The 22,827-nt window shown below is 39.2% G+C and overlaps 2 protein-coding genes across 5 annotated transcripts in view; one reads left to right on the top strand and one right to left on the bottom strand.

The window, feature by feature from the left end:
* The first annotated feature begins 5,432 nt into the window (after positions 1-5,432).
* Positions 5,433-7,867, top strand: ssr3 (signal sequence receptor, gamma). The gene is made up of 5 exons (XM_044203881.1): positions 5,433-5,669; positions 6,090-6,216; positions 6,632-6,730; positions 7,098-7,229; positions 7,558-7,867. Exons 1-5 carry the CDS (start codon positions 5,537-5,539, stop codon positions 7,622-7,624), a joined length of 558 nt encoding a protein of 185 aa, XP_044059816.1. The 5' UTR covers positions 5,433-5,536; the 3' UTR covers positions 7,625-7,867.
* Positions 7,868-8,035: 168 nt separating this feature from the next.
* kcnab1a (potassium voltage-gated channel subfamily A regulatory beta subunit 1a) overlaps positions 8,036-22,827 on the bottom strand; it is a 115,337-nt gene continuing 100,545 nt past the window's right edge. For 3 of the 4 annotated variants that reach the window (XM_044203878.1, XM_044203877.1, XM_044203880.1), the window contains exons 6-14: positions 22,750-22,794; positions 21,624-21,667; positions 21,374-21,460; positions 18,258-18,343; positions 16,730-16,850; positions 16,320-16,414; positions 12,792-12,912; positions 12,215-12,303; positions 8,036-11,997 (exon numbers count right to left, since the gene is read on the bottom strand). In XM_044203878.1, coding sequence (XP_044059813.1) covers positions 11,908-11,997; positions 12,215-12,303; positions 12,792-12,912; positions 16,320-16,414; positions 16,730-16,850; positions 18,258-18,343; positions 21,374-21,460; positions 21,624-21,667; positions 22,750-22,794 — 778 coding nt within the window. In that variant the 3' untranslated portion in view covers positions 8,036-11,907. The remainder of the gene's footprint in view (positions 11,998-12,214; positions 12,304-12,791; positions 12,913-16,319; positions 16,415-16,729; positions 16,851-18,257; positions 18,344-21,373; positions 21,461-21,623; positions 21,668-22,749; positions 22,795-22,827) is intronic. The other variant, XM_044203879.1, reaches the window with a different exon arrangement.

The raw sequence follows: 22,827 nt of genomic DNA, 5'->3' as shown, positions 1-22,827 counted from the left end.
GGAAGAGAAGGGACTTTTTTGCAGTTACTAATGGGTTATGCATCTGTAGCTGCGTGGTCATGCACTGTCATGCACATCATGGACTGTGGCATGTTTGTGGACGTGTAGAGGAGGAGTTTTAAATAGATGTGTGTGCACTTGAAAGCAGGAGTTCTAAAGCAGGTCGAGATATGGGCCTGTAGGGAAGAGAGAAGTCACATTTACTTACATGTTTGATTTGTTGTTGTGCTATTAAGGGAGATATTGTTCGCTTATCCCGTTAGTCTCCAAAAAGTTTCTCAGCCCAAACTTTTGCTGCAGGGCTGAAAGCTCATTTTCTAAAGAAGGAACTCAAATCCCTCCCTACTGAATGATATCCACCTCTCTACACAATGTAACTGTTCTTTAAAAATCCTAAAATGCTATAATTAAATACATTTTCTCTGACACTATAAGGGCTATAAGCAATATGAGGCCATGACCTTTCTCCTTGATTGTTTGTAATCCTTGTGATTTAAGACCTGCAGCTCTGCTGTGGCACTCACTGCCAGTTCCTCAGGAAATGTGCGTCAGCTGAATACCTGAACTCACATGCACAGACATGTAGATGTTGACCTCTGGTGGGCAAAATGTGAATCCTGCAAGTACTTCAACTCTGAACTCTACTGCAGTATCTCTAATAGAACGATTTTAGAGCTTATGCTTGAAACCATCACAAAAATATGATTTTTCATATGGCACTATCTGCTTTTTAGAGTTGTATTTCATTAAATGGTAAAAAATAAAATAAAAATAGTGCTGTCTTGAGAGAAATATAGAGTTTCCAAAGAGGAAGGTGAAGATGAGAAGTATAGAGCAGTGGATGAGAAATTGGATTTGAAAAGGCAAAGTAAAAAAAAATGTGCTGATGTGGTGGGGCAGTGAGCATGATTCATGGACAAGTAGGAACTCTACCGAAAAGAGGAACAGCTCATCTGATCTTTCTTTGGAAGCAATGTGTGCAGATTATAATAAGCAGTTTAACAGCCTGAAGTTATGCACATGTTCTAGTTAGAGTTTCATCATATAGGAGTTTTTATTGTTTGTTTGTTTAGAACAATTATAGGAAGCATTTGTATCACCCCTTGATTTCTCCTCACCCCTCTTCTTATTCATCTGTCCATCTTCTTCTCTTATTGAATGTACCGATGTGTGTTTTTGTTGTCCTTGAGATGTTTTTCTTCTTGAATGTCAATTTATATCACAACCTACAACCTGGCAATCTATGGCACATTTATATGTAAATGCGTTGTACAGTATATAAGTGTGCAACTGTTCGCAAAAATGGGGATATGAAAAATGGAAAAATGTAATGTAAAGATGTAAAGAACTATATAAAAAAATAATAATTTAAAGAGCCAGTTCACCCAAATTAAATAAAAACATATTAGGGATATCTAGTGAATCATTTTTATTTTCTTTGTCCAGGTTTTAAGCTCTATAAAACATGCTATCAACAGTTTTCATAGGGATTATTTGTTCCAATTATTTCTTTCTGATTGAGCTGGTTGAAAAGACGGAGAGTTTCCCAAACTTTCCCAAAGAACTGAATAAGGTAAAATGAGAACTGAGCTGACAAATTTTAACTGTTAGGGACTGAGAGAGCTTTTGTTATTATTTTCTGAAAGCTGGTTTCACTGTTCATTGTTTAATAAATGTCAGTTACATATGTTTTGAGTAAGCTAGCAGGTGGTGCTAGCATGTTTTCCCTCTAGCTACTCCTCCTTTGTTAGGGTAAGTTGGCAAGACATTTCCCTTTTATTTTTACAAAATGTTTCAGTGAGAACCTCAAATTAAAGTTCATTGAACATTAGGGAAAACGTTAGGAATCTCAGAGATAAATACCTCCAAAATTGGGCAAATTAAACCAAGAGGAAAGTGAGGAAATATGGGTTTTTTGGTGGATTGGCCCTTTGATGAAGCAAAACTGTGTCCAACAGTGTAGTGTAACAGTTGCAGTGCCTTTGTCTTCCTGCGGAGGGCAACAGTGGGCCGAAGCGTCTCCTTTATAGTCTAAACAAAGAAGAAGAAGAAAGACACACACACACACACACACACACACACACACACACACACACACACACACACACACACACACACATACACACAGCTAATTCCTCCAGTACTTCTAATGAAAGCTTTTTGCAAGGATTGTTAAAATTTTCTATTTAATAGTACCATCTTTTGTCCAAACTTCAATTACTCTCAATCTTTTCCATTCTTCGGTACTCTATATTGCATTTCTTGTTTCACAAATACTATACAGCCTCCTCCATTTCCGTCCACTCTATCTCTGCATATACTATTATATCCTTTTATTACAAAATCTAATACTGGCTTAAGCCATGTTTCTTGAATACATATTATTTCTGGTTTATTTCTTTAGATCTTTAACAAATCCTTTAAATTTCTGACCGTTTGCTAATAAACTTCTTACGTTTCATTGAAGAATAATCATTAGGTTCTTTATCCCAAGACCCCTGATTTCCCTTCTGCCTCAAGTCTTGCTCATAGTACATTTTGGGGAAGCTATAATGATGGAAATGGAGAGGTGATTCAAGAGCTAATGGAAATCAGAAATCTAATATGCCTCAATGATGGAAATGATACCAGAACTGATGTTAGAAAAGGTACAGAATCAGCCATAGATCTTACTTTAGTGTCAGAAACAGTGGCGGGACATGGCATTTGCACATGGGAAATTGTAAGAAAAACAACAGTAGGAAGTGACCACTATCCCATATTAACCGAAGTAGGGTTGAGTGCAGAAGAGTATGGTATTGTAGGAGTAGATGGGTTTTCAGCAGTGCTGATTGGGAAAAAAATTAAGAAGATTAGTGATAAAGAAATGCAAAAAGTTGATGTTAATCAAGATGCTGATGAACTAAATATTTCTGTTTGTGAAGCCATTCTAGGGGCAGCAAAGCAAACAATTCAAAGGAAAGGAGGTAAGCATAAAAGGAAAATCGTACCATGGTGGACAAAGAAATGTGAAAATGTAATAAAATCACGAAATAAAGCTTTTAAAATGTAAAAAAGAACTCACAATTTTCATAATCTTATTGACTATAAAAGGTTGCAAGCTAAGGTAAGGAAACAATTAAAAATGCAAAAAAGGAGTTTTGGAGGAAGTTTTGTAACTCAGTAGGAAGAGAAACTGAAATTGCTGCAATAAGGGGAATGACAAAAAGAATGAATGGGATTAAAAGAAAGTATGGATGTCCAGTCTTAGTGGACAGTGGAACTACAGCTGTGACAGACGAGCAGAAAGCAGAGATGTTGGCACAAACTTTGTTAAAATTCACAGTTCTAATAATAATAGTGAAGAGGGGCAAAGAGGAAGGGAAAATACAACAGCTGAGAATAAGGAACTACTACAGCAAAATGAAGATACCAATGATTTAACAAATATACCAAAGGCAGAACTGAACCGTGCTCTCAGGAAAACCAAGATGTCAACACCGGGGAAAGATCAGATATGTTACACTATGATAAATCATCTTAGTGAATCATCGAAGGACATTCTACTGGAACTATATAATAAGGTTTGGGAGAAAGGAAAATGCCACAAGTCTGGAAAGAAGCTGTTGTAGTTCCGATACTCATGCCAGGAAAAGATTGCACACACCCAGGGAATTACAGGCCTATTGCCTTAACCTCCAATGTATGCAAAATAATGGAGAGAATGATAAATGTAAGATTGATGTATTATATGGAAAGCAAAGGCTATGTATCACAATATCAGAGTGGATTCAGAAGAAGCAGAAATACCATGGACCCTGCTTTATGTTTAGAACATGAAATAAGGAAAGTGCAGATTAATAGGAAAAGCATAGTGGCCTTCTTTTTTGATATAGAGAAGGTTTATGATATGATGTAGAAGGAAGGATTATTAATTCAACTTAGTAAATTAGGGGTTAAAGGCCTGATGTATAGGTGGATCAAAGACTTTTTATATGGAAGATCAATTCAAGTAAAAATAGGGACGTGTTATTCAGGGCATTTTTTGTTGAAAATGGAACTCCTTAAGGGAGTATATTGAGTCCTGTGTCATTTTCTGTTATGTTTAATGATGTTTTTCTGAATTTGGAGAATGGGATGGGATTCTCTCTTTTCTGGATGATGGGGCAATTTGGAAAAGAGGTAGGAATTTGGAATTTAGTGTGAAGAAAATACAGGAGGCTATTGTTAAAATAGAAGAATGGTCATTTAAGTGGGTATTTAAATTCTCAGTGGACAAAACAAAGACAATGTTCTTTACACAAAGAAGAAATGACTAATTAAAATGATATAATCAAGAATTGGAGAGAGTGAAACAATTTAAATTTTTAGATTTGTGGTTTGATGAAAGAATCACATGGGCTGCACATATTCAGAAGGTAACTGACAAGTGTAAAAAAGTATTAAATGTAATGAGATGTCTGGTGGGAAGTGAATGGGGGGGCGGAGAGATCAGCATTGAAAACCATCTACATAGGATTAATAAGATCAGTGTTAGATTATGGGTGTGTAGCGTTTGGATCTGCAGCAAGTACATCTTTCAGAAAGCTAGACAACATTCAATATCAGGCTTTAAGACAATGTTCAGGTGCCATCAGAACAACCCCAACATCAGCATTACAAGTGGAAATGGGAGAAATGCCACTGGAATTAAGGAGAATACAGCTATCTTTAAACTACTGGGTTCATTTAAAAGGACATAATGAAGATCATCCAACGCAAGATGCACTAAAAAGGAGGAGAGGAGAGAAACCAAAAGTTTTGGATGGACAATGGAGCAAAAAGCAAAAGAACTAGGAATAACTGAAATAAACATTAGTCCAACAGTACCAGTAATACATCCTTGGATACTTCCTGATCTGATCTCACATTGCTTGGCAGAAAGAACAAAGATAAGGAGCTTATTTTACATCCACAGAAAATACAGACATATATAGAAAGTTTCTCCGACAGCTATGTTAAAATTTATACCGATACTTTAAAGAACACAGATAACAAAATTGGTATTTCATTCATAGTTCCAGATATCAACATTAAAATTGGCAAACGAATCAGTGATGGAGTGTCGGTGTATACTGGGGAGATGCTTGCAATTTTGTTAGCATTACAACGGGCTGAAGATGTGAGACCTCTGAAGGCAGTAATATGCTCTGCTTCCAGCTCGTCATTAATCAGCTTGAAGCCGATTCAGCAAACACTTTATAGAATTCAAGTGATGGTGCTAAATTTTTTGATTTATTTTTCTCATTTTATTTTCTTTTTTTTAATAATTAGTGAATGTATAGAGTCCCGATCCACACGCTATTCCAGTTGGTGGCGGTAATGCACCATAACGTTGCTTGCCAACCGCCATAAAACGTTACGAAGAAGAAGGCGGAAGAGGAGAAGAAGAAGAAGAAGAAGAACGCCGGCGTATTTCCGGGTTTATGCTGACGCGTCCCTCTTCTCCTCGTACCTCGACGTGTCAGTCTTCTTGTGTCCAGAGCTGAGCAGCAGACAGGCCGGTCAATCCGCAGACATGGCTCCTAAAGGCAGCAACAAGCAGCAGTCAGAGGAAGACCTTCTCCTCCAGGACTTCAGCAGAAACCTTTCAGCAAAGTCCACCGCTCTCTTTTACGGAAATGCACTCATCGTTTCTGCCATTCCTATCTGTGAGTACCAGAGAGACTGGAGCAGCTAGCTGATGCTAACTAGCTTAACTAACACTGATTCATTGGAGGAGTAAAAAGGAGGAGAAAAACTGATTGAATTATGTGCTTGTCGAGAGTACCCTGAATGAACTTTAATACCACACACACACAAAGGAGCATAATAACACAATAGGATCAATAAGAATGTCTGTGATATGCTAAAGTTAGATTACTGTCATTGCTAACTCTGATGTCTGAAGTGTGGTTAAGTGACTGTAGGTTTTAGTGCAGGTTAGGATTAGTAATAAACAATACAGTTAGCTAGTAGTCTTTGTAATTATGAGTTATTGTATGAAAAACAAAATAAAACTGGTATTTAACCAACATGCTGCATTACTGACTTGATCATTTTACCAATAGTGATTGACTTTATATTTCTAGGGCTGTTTTGGAGAATTTGGCACATGGACCTTGTTCAGTCTGCAGTTTTGTACGCTGTGATGACTCTGGTCAGCACCTACCTGGTGGCCTTTGCCTACAAGAACGTCAAGTTTGTTCTCAAACACAAGTAAGAAGGATTAAACACACCGTTGTGCATTTGTCCCCTCTGAAGGTTTTACAGTTTCTCTTCCCTGTACATGCACATTAGTTGGATCAGGGATGCACCGTTATATTACTGTCACACTGCTGATACAGATACTTTTTAATTTGATCATCTCGATTGACACAGAATACAACATTCATTGGGGAAACTTTGAAACAAACTAATCTAGTATGCAATACCATTGTCAATACATTTGAATGTTTGCTAGGTAATCAAAGTACCATATAAAACAAATGAATCACTAGTTCATTTATCTTATCAGTCGACTTCTGTTTACAAATTACAGAACTGCTGTGCTTCAAAGTACTGTTTTCCAAGTTTGACTAAAAATCTTTCACTGACTCTTAATGTTTGTGACCTTTCTCTCCTCATCCTCCAGAGTTGCCCAGAAACGCGAGGATGCTGTTTCCAAGGAGGTAACCAGGAAGTTGTCTGAGGCAGACAACCGCAAGATGTCCCGCAAGGAGAAAGACGAGAGGTGAAACAACTTGCAAAGCCGTACCTCAATACAGTGTGTTGTGCTGGATGTTTGCACTTGTGGTTTCACAATTAGCTTTAACAAATTAGAAGTGTTTTCAGTGCAGTATGTCAGACAGTATATGTGCTTAAAGCATTAATATGGTGCTGACGTCGGTGTTCAGAGAGCAGTCGCACATAGAACCAGTGAAGGCTGATGGTCAGGTTATAGCCCTACTTAATTCAGGTGGTACAGCATAACACAGATACTGCCTGGTTTAGCTGTTCAACTCCCACTGGGATCACCTCTGGTTCTCTGCAGTGCCTCCAAAACACGTACCATATTTTTACAAACGTGATTGTTATTGTGTTTTCTTCTGTTTGTCAAGGATCCTGTGGAAGAAGAACGAGGTCGCCGACTATGAGGCCACCACCTTCTCCATCTTCTACAACAACACTCTCTTCCTGGTCCTCGTCATCGTCGCCTCCTTCTTCTTGCTCAAGAACTTCAACCCCACCGTGTATCTTTTACATAACACTGTACGTCATCAGCAACATTTGGGATTGATCAGGTTAGACAGGAAGCTTTACACATACTGTACTATCAGTCATCGAATGCTCATCTTTATATAGCGTCTGTCGTAAAATGCAGTCCAGTTTTTTGATACACTTTAGTTGAATGAGCACATTAGTCCTGACAGTGCTCAGGTGACGTCCAGGAAGGCAGATGCTGCACGTTTCCACACAAATTCCTTCAAAATCGGATCTTTTCAAGCTGGATTAATTTAACGAGTTGTCGTTTAGCATTCAGTCGATGCTTGTTTTTGCCTTAACTCCCGTTTTTTCCAGCAACTACATTCTGTCCATCAGTGCCTCCTCGGGACTCATCGCTCTGCTCTCCACAGGCTCCAAGTAAAGGAGGATGAAAAAGGGAGATTGGGAGGGTGGGATTGGGTAGGAGGAGAGGAAGTGGGTTATACTTATATAAGATGGGTATACACTATGTTGTTTTTCCACTTAAGGTAGGAATGGGGTTGGGTTGGGGGGGGATTGGAATATTACATTTCAATTTCATGAAATTCATCAAATGTCTGGAGGGTGTTTCTCCAGGTCTGTCTTCTGTTTTTTGTAACAAATAAAGCAACCAGATATACTTGTCCTCTGTTGATCGTGTGTGTGTGTGTGTGTGTGTGTGAGAGAGAGAGAGTGATTCAGTCGGCTTCAGAGCCCTTTAAGAATAAGATATTAATTGATTTTGCATAATAACCTTTTTGCATTATGTTGTTACACTCCACCAGGTTTAACTGAACACAGTGAGACACTGATGTTTCCATTGGCAATGCATTTATTTATAATCACACTTTATTCATATAGACTATTTATAGAGAAACCACTGTTCAGGAGAGAAATGATACACTGATGGTTTGCATGTCACTTTAGCAAAAAAAAAAAAAAAAGAACCAAACCACATGTTCAAGTCTTTTCCGTCCACAAATGTACATGTCGTAGAAAACAACATTTATCTGTAGATTAGGTTAAACTACTTGACATTTTTATGAGAATTGATTTAGGTTGACTTCATACCAGAACAGGAAATCTTGGGTTAAAGATAACGTGTCACAGTGCAGGACTTTTCATGTTATCTGAATCACTTAAGGGGTGAAAATGCAGCCATAGCTTAATTGTTTCAAGCTGGTTCCATTTTGGCCTTCAGACCTATTTCCCAGGGTGTGAACTTTAAATTATCCCTGTATCAATGCATTACATTACATGCCATTTCACTGGTGCCTATAGGAATATTGTATTGCTTACTTCCCTCTACAGAAAACAATTGAGTTTGTTGCAGAGTCTGTGGAGCTGGTTAAGACTCTTTTGAAGATAAACTGATTGGAGGAGAAGATACTGCATCAGCAACGCCAACGGTGTTAAAAAAACAAAAAAAACACCTCTGTGATTGAACTGTTCCAGTAAGATTATTTTGTGGAAACAGTCTAAATAAAGGCCAAGACGTAACAGCCATTGCCATACACTTTTACAAGCTGTAGGGTGAGACTTAAGCTTGAGTCAATTTCCCAAAAGTTAACTACACAAACTGTTGTGACAGTCTTGCTGCTTTGTTTTCAATGGTTTTTGTCCAAATTAAGTAATAGGTGACATATACTGTAGATTAGGCAATCTAGTAATATAGGAATCTGCGTACATATTGTTCTATTCTCACTTTGTTTGTAGGACAGCATCGAAACACCATTTAACAACTTGTAATGAAAGACATCCCTGAATTATTATTTTTTCCTGTAACGGGACTCAAGTCAAGGCACTCTGTCGGGCGGAGAAGTCTCCACACACAACCGGCAGGCCCCATTGCAACATGGTCACTGACAAACTGATGAGCAACTTGTTGACTTGCACACAAACTGTACATGTTAGTAGTATGCACTGACCAATTACTATTTTAGTATGTAGACCTCATATTGCTCTTATTTGAAGAACTGTGTAAGTAATATGTCTTAAGGGAAAATGCTTTTCTAGATGTTTTCTTGTTAGTAAATGGCTATTTGTTTGCATTATAATGATGACTAAGTGGAGGTCAGGTCACCCTCCTTTGTATTTACCACCAAGTCAGTGCAAATAGTCATAAGGAAGTCTATTCGTTATCTAAGGCCAGAGTTTTTTAAAATATACCGTGAGCCAAATGCTGCTTATCGATGCTCCGTTACAGTATGTGTAACAGCATTTTTGGCTAACGTCTACATATTTCCTTTGATTAACATCTGGAGGGTGTTTGTGCTACAAGTCAACAAATGTACACAGAGGGCAAGACAGTGACTAACTGGAACCTGGCCAACATTTCTGCTGATATCTGTGATGGCTTGTTTTCCCAGATGAAAAAGAACCAGAGCAAGAACACATGAAGGCGACAAACCATGAACTGTGAGAGCCACCTGGTCAGAGATAATGATTCAAGGTCACTGCTCAAGTTTGAACAGAAGCTCATTACTTACAGAAGCCCAAATCTTTAAATAATGCCATTATTAAACACAGATTATTTTATAATCTGACTTCACAATGCAAAAACAAAAAAAACTAAATTTACCCTTACTCCTTTTAAATAGTTCTGTGAAATATCCGTCAGGAGCCAGAAATGAATTCTGTGACAGTGTAACGTCAGGCTGGAGGAGGATGGGATCACGAATGACTCAAAACGCTGCAACTACTGCAGTGGTACTGCAGAGGAGCAACAAAATAACTCTATTTACATCATATTTATATAATAGCCATACAGTACAGTGAAGTCCTTATATGCATGAGAGGCTTCTTCATGGTTTTTCTTATGTTACAAGGTATGCTTTAACATTTTATGTACATGTAACATCCCCATAATTCTCCAAACAAAAACAATATCTCAAAATGTCAAAATAAAGTTCATATTTATTAACTACTCTAAAATAAATACTGTAATCTTTGCCACATCCCAAATGCCTTGTCTATATGGCTTTTTGTGCCATTAACAAGCAGTTTTTGCAGTTTTTATAATCATGACCGGCCAGGAGGTCAGTCATCCTTTTATTACATAGATATATTATATTTGTTATGCGCAATGTCCTTTTCTGCAGGGTTCATTGAGGCAATCAGCAATGCAGGTTCAGTTCACAGGCAGAAAAGTAGTCAAATGTCTCCATAATGAACGCAAACTGAGAGACAAGCAGTCCACCTTGTTGTTTTTTTGTGTTTTTTGCAAAGCGTTATTTCTCTCTTCTATAATCTAGTGAAGCAGAGCAGCAGTTCTTCCAGAAGACCACACGGGGGCGACATGCTTCACTCTCCCCTCTAACAGAGTCCCACGTTCCTCTGCGGTCACGGACAGTAGACGAGCTTGCAGTATTTTTGATCAAACTCCTTTGTGTTGTTTAGTTATGTGCTTTGTAGAAAAGAAAAGAGAGGCACACTACAGCAGGAGAAACATGCATCTGTTGGTTAATACACTCAGGATTTGCAGCCTATAATATCTACTGAATACTTTTCTGTACTAGACTAAATATGGGAGTACATTTGGTAGGTAGTTGAAAGCTAATTCAAGCTAATAGGGAACTGGTTTGTTGAGGCCTCATTCATAAAGCTCTTTTTTCAAGAAGTGTAAGCAGGTCACTTTGTCATTGCTAACTCTCACATTTCGTGGGAAAATAACCGAGACGTTTTATCCCACGATTTGAGCGTGTACCTCTGACACAAGAGGTGAGAGTATTGAGCTCATATGGTAATTGTGTTTGCTGCACTGCATAGCAATTTAATGAAAGCGCTGACTAACTGATGGGGAACATTCATGCGACTAAAGCTTCTTGTGTCCCCTTTCCTAAGGTACCTCTAAGTTATATGTCTAAGGTGCCTGCATTGATGTATTCAGCTGTGGTACAGTAATTCTCATGAATAAAATATGTGCTCAATATGAATTTTGTGCTTAAATTAAATTACTTGTGGGTGGAAGTCTGGACATTAGAGCGGAAGGCTTGAGACTCGAGGGTCTGAGTCATCGGATGTGAGAAGGTAAAGTGAATAAGTAATAAAACCGTCTCAATTATCTACTATCTAGGTGCCCTTGAGCAAGGCACTTTTACTTTAAATACTCCTGCCGTGCTTTTCATACTGTACTGCTCAAACCCCAACTGTAAATGTGTATCACAGACTATTTGGAGCTGTTCTAGCATACCATGAATCAACCATGTAATAGAGGTTGAAAAATCTATTGAATTAATTGAATGTCTTAATGAGGCCCCTGGATGGAGTTCTTCTAGATGGTGTCAGCATGGCACTGGATCTGAACTGTAATATGGGCAAGACTAAGCTCTGCATAGTTATATTTGAATGGGCCGGTGCTGAAAGTTCTGATTTACTCAAATGGACTAAGTTGCATGTGAGGCTGCAAAAAGCTGAGTTTAAGCAGTCTCTCTTGGCTGAGCTGGACTGGACCTGAGATGAACCTGGTAGAGCTGATCTGAGTCTCAAACACATGAAGTTACGGTATGCATTGCTGGGCCTAACAAGGCTGTCTGTTCCAGACTGAAGTGGGCTGGCGCTGGAGCTGAGTGGGGCCCAAGGGGAGAACCATGGACTTTAACATTGAACGGTGGGTCCATGGTAGCACTATGGTTACGTAGGTAAGTGAGTAGGTAGGCTGACCTCTCGGTAGTCCATCAGCCTGGTCTAAGAGCGGTAGTCCTTCTTACTGTACGGTCTGTTGCCCAGGATGTGGTCGATTTCAGACACCACATGAGACGTCATCTTAGGAAGGACCTGGGCAAAAGAGAAAGAGCAACATTGAATATGCCTGGCAGGGAGGAAGTGGGAAATACAGGGTTGCAAAAAGAAAAACATAACCTGGATCTATAAAGAGATTCAGATACAGCTTTTTGATCTAGAAATCGATAAAGCCGGAGGATAGTGGTGGATACAGCTGAGGAAACTAAGCAGGCAGTAGTCCTGAACACAGGTAAAAGCAGCATGTTCCCACCTGTATGGCCCCGAGGTTCTCAGTGAGCTGTTCAGGGTTGGATGTTCCCAAAAGAACTGAGCTCACTCCTTCATTTCTTAGACACCACGCTGGAGACAGAAAGAGAGGTTGATGTTCACACAGTGTCCACTTGATGGCGCACTGCTGCTTATTATCATCTTATGACAGACCACAAATAAAACTGAGCTTTTAGTCTTGCCCTCTACTTGCTCTTCCTGGATCCACTTAACACTTTATCACAGAGTGTTAAAAGACAAATACAAGGTTTTTGTTTCTTTTAGTCCATTTACGACAAATCGTAAACCTTTCATTACTGCCAGCCATTTTTCCAAAGTACACCACAGATTTTTTAAATGTTTTAATGCATTTACTTCTACCTTCCAGGCAGCTAAGACAAAGCTGGAGGGCAAATCAAGCCAATGAGACAAATAATAAGCAAACACAGACATTGTGTAAACAATGATGTGAGTTTGGTCACATTGTGCATGAAAAAGGTTCCTGTCTGACAGCTCTGAGCAATTATGTTTTCAAAGCCTTGCTTAAGGCTTCCACAGGGTTTGTTATGAGAAGGTCTTACCCACGGCCAGTTGAGGCAGAGTGCAGCCCAGCTTCTCTGCAATGTGGTTGAGCTCTTTCAGCTTGGCTTGTTGCTTCCTTCCATCCTCACTTACTATTTTCTCCTTCAACCACTGATACGACTGGCAGGAGAGAGGAGGGGGGAGAGATTGAAAGAGCGAGGGAAAAGAGAGGGTTATGAGAAACATAGATTAGACAAAGAAACAACAAACAGAGATGGATCAAATATGGGGAAGTATGTATGGAAGTATATAATAAGAGAGAAAAAGGGAACAGGTGAAGAAGTGAAGTAATAGATGAGAGAAAAGTCAAGAGGTCGAGACTGTAAGCTCTCCAGACATGTTGCATAATGTAAAATTATTGACTGCGCAAACAGAATTAGCTAAGGTGCTACAGATGTGACTTCGTTTAATCATTTGTGTCGGTAAAGGCAGCTTGTATTGAGTTTCCTCTACACAGGGCACCAGGGCCACAGGCATACAGGTTGTGTTGGGATGGATAATATGACCCTGAAAGTTGGGTTTGATGACTTTTGAAACTTTTCGAGCCATTCCTCACCCAGCACTCACACAACCTGCTTCCCTGTTACAGGAATAGTTGGACATTTTGAGTCTGTTACATAACCTCCCGTAAAACCTAAAGTTGTCGTTTTTACACTTCTGTTTTTGTATTGATTAAACAAACAAGATATAACATGTTAATTAGTGAGCTTTATTTTTTTAACCTTTGGACAGAGCCAGGCTTGTTTTTTCCCCCTGCTTTCAGTCTTTATGCTAAGCTAAGCTAACCAGCAGCTGGCAGTAGCTTCATAGTTAACGCACAGACATGAGAGTCGTATCCAGAGTGCGAACTACAGAGGAGCTTGGCTCCTCTTAATAAGACATGAGCTCCCCTGAAAACACAATTTGTGAAATTTTGGGGGATCTCTAAAACATCGTCCCGGCGGTGGCGGTGATTTACCTCCACTGTCCTCCCAACTGTGTTAAGGTGCAATGTGTTCATTTAATTTAGGTCTTCTTGCATCAGTGATGACTGTCAGATGACTATTGTGTGTTGCTCTGCACAATAAGCTGTTTTTGTTGTGAAATTTTGGGGGGGTCTCTAAAACACTGACAATATGCTGTTTTTCTGTGTCTTCATCATCATGCATGAGGGTGATTCATCACTGATTAACTCTAATAAAGATACCGGCATGCATGCTTTTCTTGCCATCACCATTGAAGCGTGACGGTGCAATATCAGAAACTTCACTAACTTTAACTCAAAGATCAGGGAAAAAAACAGGCCTCTGTGGTTCTGTTTTAAGGTAAGGGCTATTCCCAGTTAACTGTATTATTCACTGTTAGCACTGTATTGTATGTGATGGGTGTTGATGAGGACTGGATCCCTTGTAGGCAGCCTGGACTATTTCTGGTGGTATTTACAATGCTCATGCGTGTGTGTTGTTATAGGCTGGTTTGTTGATACGTGACCCTCGCATTTGATGTCTTAATTGTACCAAGAAATTTTTGTGCTCATCTGTATGTGATGGGTAACAGAGTACGCAGCCTGGCGTGCTCATACATTTGTGTGTTTATAGGCTGTTTTGCTATTTGACCTGTCCGTGTCTTATTTGTGCCGATAAACTAAAGAATATAGGTAGTACATCACTCTGCAGAGTGCCCTGCTTTAGTTGGCCGTATTGTATTATACTGTGATGTTTGATTTTGATACCCGTGTGGAGATTTGATGTGGTCATTAACTGATTATTATATATCAGATGTGCTGACACAAAGTGCAACCCCCCCCCTCCCCTGAAAGCCATGGTTCGCTCACTGGTTGTATCAATCTTCTGATCTATGCACAATTTCCAAAATGTCGAACTCCTCCTTTAAACATTACAGTATATAGTTTAATAAAGTAGAAACACTTTAAATGTTCATACAGTTCATCCCTCAACTACAGGTTAGCTGACTCTCTGTACAATGCAGTCAAGAATAATGCCATAAAATGACAAACTAATGAAAACAAGATTAAAAATCATATCCGGTGTAACTTTACAAAATGTTCTAAGTATCAGAGACATCTGCCTAATGTTGTGTTGGACAATTGTCATGGCGTATAATCAAAAAGGTGTTTTGCATTTGAGTCTGCATCCAGATTCCATGTGGCCCATGTGTTTGTCACAGTTGAGTTATGTTGGCTCAGAGTGGATAGCTACTGGATATTTTCCATCCCATTTCACAGTTCATGCTTTGGCACTTGGCCTTGTAGTTTTATCTCCAATCACATCAGACGGTGGTGGTGATTTACCTCCACTGTCCTCCCAACTGTGTTAAGGTGCAATGTGTTCATTTAATTTAGGTCTTCTAGCATCAGTGATGACTGTTTTTGTTGTTAACTTTGTCTTTTGGATGGTGACCCATTGCAGATACACACTGCTGAGGTTAAAAAACTGCACTGTTGCAGCTCTTGAAACACTAAAACTTGTGTGTTTGCACATTCTGCCATACATCCAGGCTGTTTTCCCAAGCAACCAAAACCATTTTGGCATCGATATATTTCTAAATAGTTGAAGTTAATCGGTTACAACAGTGGTTCCCCACCTTTTTGACTTGTGACCCCTAAAATAGAGCAGCGTCTACTTATGACCCATTGTCACAGGTTATGGCCTGAGCTATGAGAACTTTTCCCTCTCTGTTAAGTTTGAAGGATTTTTAGAGGCCTGAAGAGGTGTCAAGTTTTTGAAAAGGAAAACAAAGAAAAGTCACAAAAAAATAAACATAACCTTGGGCTTTTCTTTCATATCTCATTAATCATCCCTGTTAAAAAAAAATCTCAATTGTATCAAGTCATGTCTGTCTATAATGAAATCCCCAAAACGTATTTTTCTTAAAACAAGTGAAAAATTCTCCAGGTAGAGTGAGAATTGTTTCTAGAATTAAGTGTCTGTATCTTGAACCAGGAAAGAAGAGGCAGGTCGCTGCTCTAGAATGAAGAAAAGAAAAATGAGAAAAAACTTAAAACAAATTAATTTACATTGGAATAAAGAAGAAATATTCTCACTGCACTGGCAGATCACTTGTTTTAAGAACATAAGACTTAGGACTCATGTTACACGCAACAAATTACTTGGCAAGAAGGAGATTCTTGCAGTGATCTTGTGCCCCCTTAATACATTTTGGGGTCCCCTTGGGGGGGCCCAACTCCCGTGTTGGGAACCACTAGGTCACACAAAGCTGTCTGGTTTTGGCACTATCTTAGGTAGAACTGATTATCATGGAAGTCTGGGTAAATTAAAATGTTTAAATAAGAAAACGTTTTTCCTTGTTGAAGAACAGTTACCAAGGATTCATCATGAAACTAGTCCCAGGTCTCATTTTTGAATAGCTGTCCCTGACATTGACACTACTTGAAGTGGATTCAATAAGAAAAATCTGTTAAGGATCACAGCGTTTATTCCTGTGGTCATTCTATTTTGGGATCAGAGCGGATAACCCTCATGTTTTGAATGTTAAAAATGAAATCATGATGAAGTTAGCTTGCCTACCTTCATGGAGGCCCTGGAAGATTCAGGAATGCCATTTTCATATTTTCCTGTGATGATGCCGCACGCCAGCGGTGACCACGTCATCGCCCCAACTCCTGTCGCCATGGAGACCATAGGGAGTCAAACAGGAGGAGAATAAGTAAGATGCGTCGAAGGAAGAGGTGTGAAAAAAAAATATGTGTGAACAGTCCCAGGAAAGTGGAAAATGTATGAGAAAATGAAAAAAGACGAGCAACAGAGACTGATGGATATTATTTTTCTGTTTTTACTCATCTATGATAAACTGAGTGCAAGAACGTTCTGACCATAGGATGTTTGTGCTAACTTGTCTTGGGATCAGACATTTCATCATTGGGCACTGACTGACTAATTCGCCACAACACCCACATATACACACAAAGAAAACTTGCCTATCTTGTGGTAAAGTTCAGGCAGTTGCACTTCAACTTTCTCCCTCTGGAAGAGATGATACTCTGCCTGCTCACACACTGGCGGGATCAGATTGAACTGCCTTGCCACCGAATATGCTTCCTAAAGATTAAAAAAAGGAAGACAGAGAAGAAGGGCAAGAATTAATGGCTGGTTGTTATGATGTTCACTGCAGCAGCATCCTTTTATGTACTGTTTAATGTGATGCCGCATCAATGCATTTGTTTTCTTTTTGGTGAGAATAAAAGAGAGAAAGAGAGTGAAAGAAAGAATCAAAGGGATGATGATACAGGCAGGAGCAAAGGTTAGGAGTGACAGATAGTGATTGGAGAAACTCCGGGAAGAGTTGGAAGAGGGAGGTGTTAATCAGTGTGTGGGAGCGTGGCACTAATTCAAATGCAGGGCTCAAAGTAAGTCATCCAATCAATATTCCATATCACATCTTTCCGAGGCGTCATATTCAAATTTCCTTCTATACCTTCTTATCTGAATTTCCATGTGTCCTTCAAGAACACACGCCAGAGGAAACACACACATACGCATAAACGTGCTGGGCTTGTTGCTTCTTTAAACATTCCCCGCTCTTTTATTTTGTAGGTCTCCTGCTGTGGAACACATGTCAGGGTGAGAGCAGTAGCGTAACGCAAGGATAATGTCAACTTACAAATTACAAGTTGCCCTTTTGTGCTGCAACCCATGACATGCGCCTCGAGCCTGTGTGTGCATGTACAACTCTATGTGTGTGTGTGTGTGTACTGTACTGCTGCCTTGTCACGTACACTGAGAAGCTGTGTTTACCCACCCGTCATTACTGATGCTATCTAAATTACACAGCTTTCATCTGGGCTTGTGTTCTACAAAGATATCTGCTCCCTTTCACCAAGATCACAGGGGGAGGACAGATAGAGAGAGGAGAGAATGGGTGTTAGGTTCTTGAATGTCGCTTTAGGCATGTGCACTCTCTGCTGTGGCTTTGTACCCCCTGTATATTTTCATTAGTGTAGCGAGAGATGAACCGGTAGGTTGATTGTTTCTGACAGGAAGACGAAGCAAAGCCAGAGGAAGCCACTCTGCCTCTGTGGGAATCTTCCTAGAAACACCTGTTTTTCCTCAAACCTTCACACAGATTTTCCAGTTTCCTCCCATTTCCTCTATCATTACTCTTTCACTACCATGACTATGCATGAGCAATGTGTCCAAGATGGTACCAGATAATAAGCTGTTAAAAATGGGTCTTAAAAGTGTTAAGATATAGAAATCAGGCGTGCTTTTCATAACTAGTTTATCTAGTTATGAAATGTTAACACTGCTCCTTATGTGTTTTTTAGAAACAAATTTGTTTATTACTAATAGAAAAATTATGTAAAAGTTTACTGAGAAACTAAATGATCCACCTGAATATTTTCATTCTTTTTTCATTTCAGTGATCTTTACTCTAAAAGACGGTTGTCTTGAGCATGAATAATGTCTCCAACACAGAAATTACACTAGAAGCTCCTTGCTGCTTACCATGATCTCCATGGCCGTCCACCGAGATGTCCCCCAGTACATTGCCATGCCTTGGTTGATCACATAGGTCATGGCCCGAACAATCTCTGTAGAAATATAACGACAAGGAACAACTTACTGATTGATTCCACCCTGTGCAGCGCTAGTAACAGACAAAACACCAGTATGTCATTCAAAAAACAGTAACATTTATCCTGAAATGCTCCTCTCACTTTCCACATTCAGTTCACTGCACTCTACACAAACAAAACACGCTGGATAAACCTTCAAAATTCATTCAACAAAACGGTTGAGTCCTTTAGGCTATGTAGCTGATCCTTTGAGGAGACACAGCAAAAACCTTCTTGTAAGACAAAAATATTTCTCTTCGTGTTTCCCTCTTTTCTTGAGGCAGTTGTTACCAGGATTCAGGGAAGTTCAATGTATAAATTAAAGCCATAATTCACTCAGTAGTGGTAAAGCATTACATTTCAATTTTAATGGACTTAAGGCTTAATGAGTGAGAATGGACATCAGCGAGACTATTATGTGTGGCCAAATTTACAATCAATTTGTCCTTTGTGCAAATATCTGAAAAACGTGAGGTGGTGTTAAAATCATGCAGACTTTATTTAAAAGTAACCACAAGAAATCTTTAAAATTAAACAACTAAATAACAGGAGCCTTTAGACCCTTTAAAAAAAGCGTTTCTCATGTCCCTGAGGTGAATCCTAACACATTTAATCCACATACAGAAGCAGAAAAAAGCTGGCACTGAAAGAGAAAGTGATTGAGAAAGTGCTTTTTGTTTGCTTGCTTTTTTTTCTCCACAAAAGATGACGATAAAGAACATCATGCACAAGCTTGACGTGACTTGTCCGGAGGCGGGCAACATATTCTGAATCAACAATAGCCAAGCTTCATGCCAAGACAATGCCAAAGAGAGAGAGAGAAAAGGATGAAACCCAGAAAACAAACAGAGATATATGAGATTAACGGTGGCCTCGAGAGCACACAAACGTCTTCATTTTGTTCCAGTTCTGTGATGAACTGACGAAGTTAAAAAAAAACTCTGCAGAGGCCACCCCTCTTACCTGCCGACGGCTCACCACCCATCCCTATCAACTCCGGGGACAAACTAACAAGCTCACATACTAAAGCCCCTCTGGTCACATTCAAGCTGCTGCATTTTTAATGATGCAATTAGCTCCAACACTGCTGACTGCGCGAGCCAACGACAGTCGGGGCCAACAAAAACTCAGATTAGGGTTGTCATTAAGGTTATTCATCATCGCCTTGCATTCACTCCAATTATACTGCAATCCTTCACTGTGGCAGGACCCTTGTATTTCACTCTGCATAACTGGTTCTTGGCAAGACAACAGTGCATGAGGGATAAGAAGACGAAAGTTGACGAAAAATCTGACAGAAAAGAAAAGGTTTGCAACAGAATCACAAAGAAAAAGTAGAGGGAAGAGAAGTTAAAGAATACTGTAGGTCTGCAGACAAATATATAATCAAGAGAACGTTTTGGTTTCCCTTCAGTTTGGTAAGTGATAATTAACAACCTGAAACACATGTGCCTTACTAAACACCATCCTGTCAAGGGAAATAACACAGTATTAAGAAAAGCAAATGATTGTCTCTTTCCTATCGCTTGTAACTTCTGCTTTTCTCTCCATCCCTCTCCCTGCCCTCCTGCCATCCAGCTCCAGCAACATGCTGTGATTGCGCACACTGCGCTCACATTTAAATGCTACTTGCCTCAATTTCCAGCCAATATAACAAGAGAGAAGAAGAGAGTGCAAAACAAGTTTTGAGGAAGGAAGAGCAATAGATCTAACAGCTGAGGGAATTAAATAGGAAATGAACAGTAAGTGCAGATGGTAGGAAAACGTAAGATGAGTTTGCAGGACAGTAGAAATCTATAAAGAGGCAAGAGCTAGAAAAGTGTACAATCAAGGTCTTTGTGTGTGTGAAATATCATATTGTACACTGCTACACTAAATTATGAAAACAGAGCTTCCACAACATCACAAGACCTAAATAATACCTGGCAATATCCCTAAATGTTGTTTAACACACTCTGCATATCAGTCTATAATATGGGGAATGTATGATCTAAGTTACAAAGACTTCATTTTGAGTCATTTGGCCTTCTTTTACGATGAATTAAGGTTATCTAGAAAGTCTTCAGACTTATAATTACATATATTTTAAAAGCCCCACTGACAGAGAGTAGGAATTCTGAGCAAAGAAAGAGCAAAAAGCTAATAGTTAATTAACATGCAACATCCTCATTCATTAGTTGTGAGCATTAATGAATGAGGTATTGAGAGAAAACCCACAGTCAATGGGCTTTCACTGTAGAATGCAATAGCACACAATTAAATCATGATGGCTAATCAGTAACCAATACGCTACTACTATGCATATCAATAAGCAACTCCTTGATAATGAATTCTACAGGGTTGTTTGCCTCACTTTAGCTGGAAAACACTGCTCTGCAGGAGTAAAACTGGACTTAGACATCTAGTTCTGTATAACAGGAACACATGCTGAAATATCTTCGCTGTAAAAGACACCGTACAGACATTGATGAAATTCAAACATTGTGTTTCAGGCCAAGACATCATGTGGATGTATTATTTTGTTCTTTTCTGCCTCTCTAATCTCTCTTGCAAGAACACAGTTGCCCTCTAGCTAGTGAATACCATATCAACAACCCCTCTCCCCAGTGCCCTAACAAAAACCACACCAATCCTGAAAGGGTTTAAAAAAAGGCTGTTTTAAAAAAAACATGTTTTTTTTGTTCTCGTTTTAGTATTGGTGATATCGGTGATAACACATGTGCGCACTAGAAATCTACAGCATCTAAACTGTTCATTTGGATGTCAGAGAATTAATAAAAGTGTAGCTCACTTAAGCTGAGCAAACTTTGGAGACATTACAACTAATGTCACACTCTCTCAAAACTAGATTAAAAACTGTAAACTTATTCCAAGACAAATAACATCAACACCCGACATCATAAACTCAGACACTTTGACCTCAGGACAAGAGACAGAGAAGCATATAACTTGTATAACTTGATTGGATACTTAGGTATAACGTTGAATGCTGATTGGCTGACTCACCCTCCATGGGAGTATTGCTGTCAGGGCGGTTGGCAAAAACTACATCTACATACTCCAACTGCATCCTTTGTAGAGAGCCTTTTAGACCTGAGAGACACAGAGATGTGAGGGTTGAGATGGTGGAGGGTGAACGGACACAATAAAGCACTGTGTAGGGGGAAAGAGCATTTATGTGAAAAACTATAAGTCTAAAGTTGTTGTGTTGTTCATCTAGTGTGTGTGTGTGTGTCAGTGTGTTTGCATGTCTTACCTTCAATAATGTGTTTCCTTGACAGTCCTCTCTCTGTCTCTGCTCTGATGGGACAGAAGCAAACCAGTGATACGCTACACTGTACATCTGTCTATGCATTTGTAGTCAATTTTTCAAGTTAATCCACTTCAGGGTCTTCAAAAAGTGGAATAAAAAATGTAACATTTGCCAAAGCTCTATGTGTACATTTTATCTCTCAGACAACGCTGTAATTAGTTAGTTATTGTTTTTGTGCTCTTGTCCCCTCCTTCTTGCGAAGTGTCATGTAACTAACAATGTAAATGAGTGAATATACTGTATGAGAGGGTGTACGAACCATTTTATTCATCTGTATGTATGTTGACACTGACTTCAATATTATCTGAACGTCCTGGCACTTTAAAATATATTACTTTAAAATAGCTTTTAAATATTAAGTCATCTAGCTTGCCAAGCAGACTAAAAGTTGTTTTTAATCACTTTTTGACCCCGGCCGGGGGTGCATGACATGTGCATATCAGGCTGTTTTATTAAAATGGGTCAGTGCGCTTTCAACTGTTCAGCATCATTATGCATCCAAACTCTGGAGGAGAGAGGACTGAATCCTCCTCACAGGAATGAAGGAATGCTCAGGAGCGGAGAGAATAACTTCATCCTTATCACCAGAACCAGTTGGACAGTCTCCGCCAAGGTGTGTGACAGTCTACGTGTGTGTGTGTGCTATAAAACAGATTTCTCTCTCTCTGTTTGTGTATTTCATTGTTTTTTGGATATTCGTGTCTGATTATCGATAGATTTGAGAACTAATTACTGAAAACACTAGGTTAATACTTTTTTTTGCTATTTGCAAAACAAACTTAAGATAGCAGCAGCGCTCCTCTCATTTGAGGATGTTTTACTTACTGATATTTTTAATAACATTTGTGATTTTTTTAAATGAGTGTGTTTGTGTGTGATGACTGCTTTGTGCGACTGAATTGTCTTTATATGATGTTGTATATACTGTATATCATTTGTTCTCAGGTCTGTCTCATAACACAGGTCTTGATCTCAATGAGACCTTCTAAATAAATAAAGCTTAACTAACTAACTATTCACAATCTGCCTTCAGGCATGAGAATTACAGTTTAGAGAGTTTCTTACTTACTTTCCTCCCCAGTAGAGTTTAGTTGTGATGACCAAGCTGGATCGCCTGGGAAAGTGCAGAGAAAGATACAGAAAGAGA

This window comes from Siniperca chuatsi, linkage group LG7 (genome assembly GCF_020085105.1).
Source record: "Siniperca chuatsi isolate FFG_IHB_CAS linkage group LG7, ASM2008510v1, whole genome shotgun sequence".
Taxonomy (NCBI): Eukaryota; Metazoa; Chordata; class Actinopteri; order Centrarchiformes; family Sinipercidae; genus Siniperca; species Siniperca chuatsi.
Note: the sequence above shows the minus strand (reverse complement) of the source record. Positions and strands in the feature narration are given on the sequence as shown.